This window comes from Nicotiana tomentosiformis, chromosome 3, assembly GCF_000390325.3.
Source record: "Nicotiana tomentosiformis chromosome 3, ASM39032v3, whole genome shotgun sequence".
Lineage (NCBI taxonomy): Eukaryota > Viridiplantae > Streptophyta > Magnoliopsida > Solanales > Solanaceae > Nicotiana > Nicotiana tomentosiformis.
In genome coordinates, this window is record NC_090814.1 from 117,741,599 (window position 1) to 117,751,253 (window position 9,655).

At 42.9% G+C, this 9,655-nt stretch overlaps 1 protein-coding gene across 1 annotated transcript; it reads left to right on the plus strand.

Moving 5' to 3' along the window:
- Positions 1 to 213: 213 nt before the first annotated feature.
- Positions 214 to 1,631, plus strand: LOC138908397 (uncharacterized). The gene is made up of 3 exons (XM_070199060.1): positions 214 to 407; positions 594 to 891; positions 1,284 to 1,631. The coding sequence occupies exons 1-3, from the start codon at positions 214 to 216 to the stop codon at positions 1,629 to 1,631; spliced, it is 840 nt and encodes a 279-aa protein (XP_070055161.1).
- The last annotated feature ends 8,024 nt before the right edge of the window (positions 1,632 to 9,655 follow it).

The window sequence follows — 9,655 nt, forward strand, 5'->3', positions numbered from 1 at the left end:
AGAATCGGGAATGCTACAGGTTACATGGACAAGAACTTTCCTTTTACATACCTAGGATGTCAAGTTTATATAGGGAGAAAGAGGATTGCTTACATTGATTGCTTGGTTAATAAAATAATTAAGAAGCTTAATGGGTGGCATGGTAAAATACTTTCATATGGAGGTAGAATTATTCTTATTAAACATGTTCTACAATCTCTCCCTATATATACTATGACTGCTATGTCCCCTCCCAAGAGCACTTTTAACTTGATTGAGAAGCATTTTGCTAATTTTTTCTGGGGCTACTCAGGGGAACATAAGAATTATCATTGGAGATCTTGGAAAACATTATGCTTCCCCTTAGAGGAAGGAGGCATTGAAGTGAAAAGAATGGATGTCTTTGATAATATTCTAGCTACAAAAAGGTGGTGGAGGTTCAGGACCATCCCGTCTTTGTGGGCTACTTTCATGAGACATAAATATTGCTCAAGATTTCACCTTGTGAGTAAAAAGAACGCTTATGGTGACTCTCATGTTTGACAGAAGATGAGAAAGGTTAGAGATAAGGCCGAACCTCACATCTTTTGGCTTATTAATTCGGGAAATTGTAGTATGTGGTGGGACAATTGGACTGGTATGGGCCATTTAGCATCCTTGTTACCAGATGATACCAACAACAATCCTAAAGTGCTAGTCAAGGAGCTCATTCAACATAGAAACTGGAATATTCATACACTCATAGGCTTCTTCCCAGATGACATTGTTCAAATCACTATGAATGTCAACATTGGAAAGCATAACATCCCTGATCAAGCAATATGGGATCTCACAGAGAATGGTAAGTATTCCAACAAAACTGTTCTAAACATGTTCAGAGATGTCAAGCCTAAAGATAATTTCTTAAGAAAGGTATGGCACCCTAGCATTCCCTTTAAAATTTCCTTCTTAACTTGGAGATTATGGCTGTCTAAACTTCCATTTGATGAGGTAATTCTTAACTTTGCTAAACAAATTATTTTAAGATGTGTCTATTGTACTATCCACTAAAATAAGTCTATACAACATGTTTTAATGGAAAGTGATGCAGCTAGGTACATTTGGAAACTCATTGGTGCTCCTATAGGCATCATCCACAAATACATTCCCATTAGAGGGTGGTTTAACCACTAGTGGCATCAAATGAGCAAAATATCATACACAAACAAGTTTTACAAATTACTCCTATCATTGTATCTTGGGAGATCTGGAAAAATATGTGTGCATGTAAATATGGTAACCAAAATAGATTCAATTTTTACAAGATGAAGCAACAGATAATATGGAACATACAAGTTGCAGTTCATAGAATCTTCCCTAGGTGCAAACTGACTTTGCGTTGGGTCAAATATTGTGATGATATGATGAGATTACAACCAGCTCCTGAAGCCATTATTGTAGCTTGGAGGAAACCTCTCCAAGGATCCTTCAAACTTAACACTGATGATAGCTATATACATGAGAATGTGAAAGCAGGTCTTGTTGGTACTATGAGAAATGATCAGGGAGATTTCATTATGGCATTCTCAGTCCAAGCCAAATGCAGTAACAATAACGATGCAGAATCCCAAGTTGTTTTATTTGAGATCAAATGGTGCATACAAAATGGTTAGTCTAACTTCAATATAGAGCTGGACTACCTCCTAGTGACAAACATATTAAAAGAAGGAAATACAGACAACTACAAAATGAAGAGGATCAATGAGAATATTACACAGTTTATGAACCACGCCAAAATCACTCCTATGCACTGCTATAGGGAAGCAAATCAAGTGGTTGACTACCTAGCTAAATTAGCCACAACCACCTCTGGCAGTAACATATATCTTTCCTTTCAATAACTTCTTATAGGTTCCAAAGGCCCTTTCATAATAGATAAATTGCAGATGCCTAGTATTAGGACAAAGAACGATAAGGCAATTGTTTTTTGTAAGCTACTAAGTTGTGATTGTGTCACACAGAGGTGAAGTGTATGTAATCACCCTTCTGTGTTTTTTGGTAAGGATATTTATATCCTTGTGTTGTAATCGTTGGAGGTAAGGCTATACCCCCTCCGATTTTTGAAGATAAATACAACATCCCCAATGAACCCCGAAAAAATATTTAAAAAAATAATCAAAAAGAGGGAAGTATGTAAATTGCCCCTGTGATAACCTAAAAGGTCATCTTATGTTTTAGAACTCGAATCTACGCTCTTAAGCCTTAAAAATCTCATTCTTTTACCCTCCTCGACTTGCGTACGCAGTCCGGGTAGGTTTCTGGAAAGCTTTTATGTTAAAAATTGATGAAAATAAGAATTTATGCCTTAAAAGTTGATTTTAGTTGATTTCGATCAATATTTTTGATAAACGAGCCCGGATCTGTGCTTTAACAGTCCTGGTAGGTCCGTATCAAATTATGGGACCTGGGCGTATGCCCGAAATCGAATTCGAAAGTCCCTAGCTTGAGTTATGAATTTTTTATAAAAATTAAAAGTTTGAAAATTAATTGTTTTTAAGAATTGATTGATGTTTGGCATTGTTAGTATCGGGTCCGTATTCTGGTTTCGGAGCCTGGTACAGGTTCATTATGATATTTAAGATTTGTCTGTGAAATTTGGTGAGAAACGAAGTTTATTTGACGTGATTCGGACGTCCAGTTGAGAAAATAGTAATTGTAAAGTGTTCTTGAGAGTCTCATTTGATTTTGTGCTAAATTCGTAGTTCTAGGTGAGATTTTGGCGATTTGATCACGCGAGCAAGTTCGTATGATGTTTTTAGACTTGTGTGCATGTTTGGTTTGGAGCCCCGAGGGCTCGGGTGAGTTTCGGATAGGCCACAGGATGTTTTGGACTTTGGAAATCTGGTTTTTTTGCAGAGTCTGTATTCTGGCATGTATTCTGGCCACAGGATCCGCGAAGGTACTCTCGCGGACGCGAAGAGTAAACTGGGCAGCTGAGGATTTCTTCTTCGCGAACGTGAAGCGATGGGGGCATTACCCTTCGCAAACATGACAAGCCCATCGTGAACGCATAGTGTTAGGCATTGGGGAGGGCAGACAGTTTTTTCTTCATCGCGAACGCGAATAATGACTCGCAAAAGCGAAGACCAGGGAAGGGTAGCCTACGCGAACACGAGCACTGTCTCGCGAACGCAAAGCCTTGGCAGCCCATACACTTCGTGAACACGACAGTGCTCTCGCGAACGCGATGAACACTGTCGCCCAGCACTTAACAGAACCCAAAAACGGGATTTTAGCCAAAAGAACTCATTTTTCAAGAGTCATTTCTTTCCCAAATTGTTGGTAAGTGATTCTAAACCATTTTCTTTCAATTACCCATTACATTTCTTGAATTTTCAACCTAAAATCTAGAGTTTTCATGGTAGAATTAGGGGTTAGGGTAGAAACTAGGGAATTTAGGGATTTAGACCTCAATTTGAGGTCGGATTCCAAAACTAATTATATATTCGGGCTCGGGGGTGAATGGGTAAATGAATTTTGGTCTGAACCTTAGGTTTTGACCAAGTGGGCCCAGGGTCGATTTTTTGACTTTTTGGAGGAAAATTTGGAAACTTTAATTTATGCAATATAATTGATTATTTTAGTAATATTTGATATTATTGAGTAATTTTTGAATAGATACGAGTGGTTTGGAGGTGAATTCCAAAGGAAAAGCTGTGATTGAGAACTAAGTTTGTGTCTAACCCTGACTTGAGGGAATTAGGAACCTTAGATTACTTGTTAAGTGAAATTCATGTGAGCGGCATATATATGAGGTAACGAGCACTTATGCGCCGCCAATTTACCTGTTTTCCATGTTTCTCTGTTTTTCTTATATTGTCTCATTCCTATGCCAAAATTCTATGTGTTATACTAGTGTTGTTCAATTTATCGTTCTTATCATGTTTACAGATTTTCTGGTGATAATTGAGTTTTTATTTCAAAGTTGAGATTGATATTATGGAACCAAATGTTGAAGTAAGGTTTGTACTTGTTATTCTATCTCCCTGTTGTTATTAATGCATTGCATTATTGTAAGGGGGAGTGTTAATGCACGAAGGGTGATGTCGTGCCATATTGTGAGTGTTAATGCATGAAGGGTGATGCGTGCTATATTGTGAGTGTTAATGCACGAAGGGTGATGCCGTGCCATATTGTGAGTGTTAATGCACATAGGGTGATGCCGTTCCATGATATGAGAGTTAATGCATGAAGAGTGATGCCGTGCCGTTTCTATAAATTTTATTTTGAGATTGAGAGTAAAAGCACGAAGGGTGATGCCGTGCATTTTTCCTTACTGTATTCACTATTCCTGTTGATTCATGGTATATTGACTGCTCCAGTGATCATTTTGTTGTAGTTCTTTATCTTTTATTCCACTTAGTATTTTCCTTTCCCGACATTTCCTGTTTAGTTCTTCATTTCTTTTATTTTCATATACACTATTAAATTGTACAGGTTGATTTGTAGGTGCCTTGCCTTAGCCTCGTCACTACTTCGTCGAGGTCAGGCTCGACACTTACCAGTACATGGGGTCAGTTGTACTGAAATTGCACTCTACACTTTCTGTGCAGATTTTGATACCGGCTCGGGTTGATCGAGATTTTGCTATTGGTCTGTTGTCCGGAGACTCAAGGTAGATCTGTCGGCATTCACAGACTTTGAATTCCCCGTCTATCTTTTCTGTTCTATTGTTTCTTTCATTCAGACAGTTGTATTTCTTTCTGACTATTACTTGTAGCAAATTATAGAATGCTCGTGAATTGTAACTCCAGATCCGGGTGGTAGTAATTAATACAATTTTTATGATATTCCGCACTTATTTTATTTCATCTTAGTTAATTATTGTTATTTACTGAATGGAAATAAGGAATTGGTTTAATGATTCTCTAACGTTAGCTTGCCTGGCAAGTGAAATGTTAGGCGCCATCACGGTCCCGTCGGTGGGAAATTTTGGGTCGTGACAATTGGTATCAGAGCCCTAGGTTGCTTAAATATCATGATTCACTAGCAAGCTTTGTAGAGTCTGGAGGATTGGCACGGAGACGTCTGTGCTTATCTTCTAGAGGCTATGAAGTTTAGGAACAAGTTTCACTTCTATTCTCCTTTGTCGTGCGATTTTGCTTTCTCAATACAGATTGAACTCTTCTATTCTTATTCTCTCACAGATGGCGAGAACACGTACCACTTTCTCAACTGAGCAGCAGCCAGAGCCTCCAGTAACAGCTCCTACGCGGGGCAGTGGTCGAGGCCGAGGCCGTGCCAGAGGCCGAGGCTGGGGCAGGGCTCAGCCTAGAGCCCGAGCAGCAGCCCCAGCAGTTGAGCCTTAGATAGAGCTTGACAAGCAGGTTCCAGCCCAGACTGTTCCTGCCGGACCAGCTCAGGTTCCGGAGGGGTTCATTGCCACCCCAGTACTTCAGGACGCTTTGGTCCGTTTGGTGGGCCTTATATAGAGTGTGGTCCAAACTGGAGCATTTTCCATGGCACCAGCAGTCTCTCAGGCTGGAGGAGGAGCCCAAACTCCTACCACTCCCGCTCCAGAGCAGATAGCTCCCCAGCATCAGGCTCCAACAGCTCAGCCAATCGGATTAGTTCTGCCGGTTATTGCGGCACAGGTCGGAGATGGGCCAGCTATGTCTTATGAGGCCTTATGGAGATTAGACAGGTTTATCAAGCTCTTTCTTGTTCACTTCAGTGGTGCTCCTTCAGAGGATCCCCAGGAGTATCTTGACAGTTGTCACGAGGTTTTATGGAACATGGGTATAGTGGAGACCAATGAGGTCGATTTTGCTACATTTCAAATGACTGGTTCCGCCAAGAAATGGTGGAGAGATTACTTGTTGACCAGACCAGCTGGGTCGCCTGCCCTTACTTGGGGCAAGTTCTCTCAGCTCTTCATAGAGAAGTTTCTGCCTATCACATTGAGAGAGGAGCCTCGCTGTCAGTTCGAGCATCTCCAGCAGGGCAGTATGACAGTTACTCAGTATGAGACTTTGTCGATTTGGCCCGTCATGCTATTCTCCTGCTTCCCACCGAGAGAAAGAGGGTGAGGAGGTTTATTGATGGACTTGCTCAGCCTATCAGATTATAGATGGCTAAGGAGACTGGGAGTGAGATTTATTTTTCAGGTGGCTGCTAATGTCGCCAGACGAGTCGAGCTGGTTCTTACTCAGGGAGGTCAAGGGTCTGACAAGAGACCTCGTCATTCCGGTGAGTTCAGCGGTGCCTCACCTAGAGGCAGGAGTACTTTTGGTAGAGGCCATCCTCCCAGGCCATTTCATTCAGCGCTTCAGGCATCTCATGGTGCCTCAGGTGGTCGTGGCCTTCAGATGCTACAGTGCACCACCAGCACCTATTAGTGCACCTCCACTCCAGAGTCATCAGGGTAGTTATTCAGGTCGACAGGGTCAGTTTCTAGGTCAGCAGTTACAACAGTCGAAGTTATGTTATAATTGTGGTGATCCGAGGCATATTGCTAGATTTTGCCCTCGAGCAACAGGCAGCTCACAGCATCAGAGTTCTCGTGCCATGGTTCTGGCACCAGTTGCTGCACCACCTGCTCAGCCAGCCAGAGGGAGGGGTCAGGCAGCCAGAGGTAGAGGCCAGACTATTAGAGGTGGAGGTCAGGCCATTAGAGGTGGAGACCAGCCAACTAGAGGTCGTCCCAGGGACGTAGTTCAGGGTGGTGGGGCCCAGCCCTGGTGTTATGCTTTCCTAGCTAGGCCTGAGGCTGAGTTATCTGACGTTGTTATCACAGATACTGTGTTAGTTTGCAGTAGAGATGCTTCAGTTCTATTTGATCCGGGATCTACTTACTCATATGTGTCATCCTATTTTGCTTCCTATTTGGTTGTGCCCCATGATTCTTTGAGTGCTCCTGTGTATGTGTCTACACCAGTGGGAGATGCTATTATTGTAGATCGTATCTATCCTTCGTGTGCGGTCACCATTGGGAGTCTTGAGACTCGTGTAGATCTCCTACTTCTCGACATGGTTGATTTTGATGTCATACTGGGTATGGATTGTCTGTGACCTTATCATGCTATATTAGATTGTCACGCCAAGACAGTGACCTTAGCCTTGTAGGGGTTACCTCGATTAGAGTGGAGAGGAAATCTTGGCCATTCTGCCAGTAGGGTTATCTCTTATGTGAAGGCTCGGCATATGGTCGAGAAAGGGTGTTTAGCTTATTTGGCTTATGTCCGCGATTCTAGTGCAGAGGTTCCTTTCATAAATTCGGTGTCGATTGTTTGTGAGTTTCCAAAGGTGATTCTTGCAGACCTGCCAGGGATGCCACCCAATAGGGATATTGATTTCTGCATCGATTTGGCTCCGGGCACTCAGCCTATTTCCATTCCGCCATATCACATGGCCCTGCCAGAGTTGAAATAATTGAAGGAGAAGTTGCAAGATTTGCTTGATAAGGGTTTCATTAAACCTAGTGTCTTGCCCTGGCGTGCACCTGTGTTGTTTGTGAAGAAGAAAGATGGATCGATGAGGATGTGTATAGATTATCGGCAGTTGAACAAAGTCACCATCAAGAACAAGTATCCATTGCCGAAGATTGATGATTTATTTGATCAGCTTCAGGGTGCCAAGGTGTTTTCAAAGATTAATTTGAGATCTGGCTACCATCAGTTGAGGATTAGGGCACCTGATATTCCTAAGACAGCTTTTCGGACTCGGTATGGGCATTATGAGTTTCTAGTGATGTCATTTGGGCTAACAAATGCCCCATCAGCATTCATGGATTATATTAACTGGGTGTTCAAACCCTACTTAGATTTCTTTGTGGTGGTGTTTATTGATGATATCTTGATCTACTCCCACAGTCGAGAGAAGCATGAGCAGCACCTTTGGATCATTCTTCAGACTCTGAAAGACAGCCAGTTATATGCTAAGTTCTCAAAATGCGAGTTTTGGTTGAGTTCAGTTGCTTTCTTGGGTCACGTTGTATCAGCAGAGGGTATTCACGTGGATCCTAAGAAGATTGAGGCAGTCCAGAACTGTCCTAGACCCACATCAGTTACAGAGATCCGTAGTTTCCTGGGTTTGGCGGGCTATTACCGTCTATTTGTGGAGGGATTTTCATCCATAACAGCCCCGTTGACCAGATTGACCTAGAAGGGTGCCCCGTTCAGGTGGTCATATGAGTGTGAAGCGAACTTTCAGAAGCTCAAGACTACTTTGACCACGGCACCGGTATTGGTATTACCCACAGGTTCAAGATCTTATACAGTATATTGTGATGCATCTCGTATTGGTCTGGGTGCGGTATTGATGCAGGGTGGCAAGGTTATTGCATATGCTTCACGGCAGCTGAAGGTTCACGAGAAAAATTACCCTGTTCATGATCTAGAGCTGGCAGCCATTGTTCGCGCGCTGAAGATTTGGAGGCACTACCTTTACGGCGTGCCATGTGAGGTATTCACTGATCATCGGAGCTTGCAGTATTTGTTCAAGTGGAAGGAACTCAATTTTAGGTAAAGAAGGTGGTTGGAGCTATTGAAAGACTATGATGTCACCATATTGTATCATCCCAGGAAGGCCAATGTGGTGGCCGATACTTTGAGTAGAAAATCAGCTAGTATGGGTAGCCTTGCATATATTCCAGTGGGTGAGAGACCGCTTGCATTGGATGTTCATGCCTTGGCCAACCAGTTCGTGAGGTTGGATGTTTCTGAGCCCAACCGTGTTCTAGCTTGTACAGTTTCTCGGTCTTCTTTGTTTGAGCACATCAGAGATCGACAGGATGATGATACTCATTTACTTGTCCTTAGAGACACAGTGCGGCATAGTGGTGCCAAGCAGGTTACTGTTAGGGATGACGGAGTTTTGAGGATGCAAGGTCGTATCTGTGTGCCTAATATGGATGGACTTCGTGAGTTGATCCTTGAGGTGTCCCACAGTTCCCGATATTCTATTCATCCGGGCGCCGCCAAGATGTATCAGGACTTGAGGTAGCATTATTGGTGGAGGTGAATGAATAAGGACATAGTTGCCTATGTAGCTCGGTGCCTAAATTTCCAGCAGGTAAAGTGTGAGCATCAGAGACCTGGTGGTTTACTTCAGAGGTTAGATATTCCTAAGTGGAAGTAAGAGCGTATCAGTATGGATTTTTTTGTTGGACTCCCACAGACTCAGAGGAAGTTCGATGTAGTTTGGGTTATTGTAGACAGGCTGACTAAGTCAGCGCATTTTATTCTTGTGGCAGTTACCTATTCCTCAGAGCGGTTAGCAGAGATTTATATTCAGGAGATCGTCCGTCTTCACGGTGTGCCCGTGTCTATCATTTCCGATCGAGGTACGCAGTTTACCTCGCACTTTTGGAGGGCAGTTCAGCGTGAGTTGGGTATGCAGGTTGAGTTGAGCACAACATTTCAACCTCAGACGGACGGGCAGTCCGAGCGTACTATTCAGATCTTGGAGGATATGCTCTGCGCATGTGTCATAGACTTCAGAGGATCTTGGGATCAGTTCTTGCCCCTTGAGAAGTTTGCCTACAACAATAGCTACCAGTCGAGCATTCAGATGGCTCCCTATGAGGCATTATATGGTAGGCGGTGTCAGTCGCCAGTTGGGTGATTCGAGCCGAGAGAGGCTCGGTTGTTGGGCATAGACTTAGTACAAGATGCCTTAGATAAGGTCAAGATTATTC

Coding starts and splice junctions, on each gene's coding strand:
- LOC138908397 (XM_070199060.1), top strand. CDS start 214: ATGACTGCTATGTCCCCTCCCAAGAGCACTTTTAACTTGATTGAGAAG. Junction 408..593: donor AATATTCTAGCTACAAAAAG/GTGGTGGAGGTT, acceptor GGGAAATTGTAG/TATGTGGTGGGACAATTGGA. Junction 892..1,283: donor AAGATAATTTCTTAAGAAAG/GTATGGCACCCT, acceptor AATTTTTACAAG/ATGAAGCAACAGATAATATG.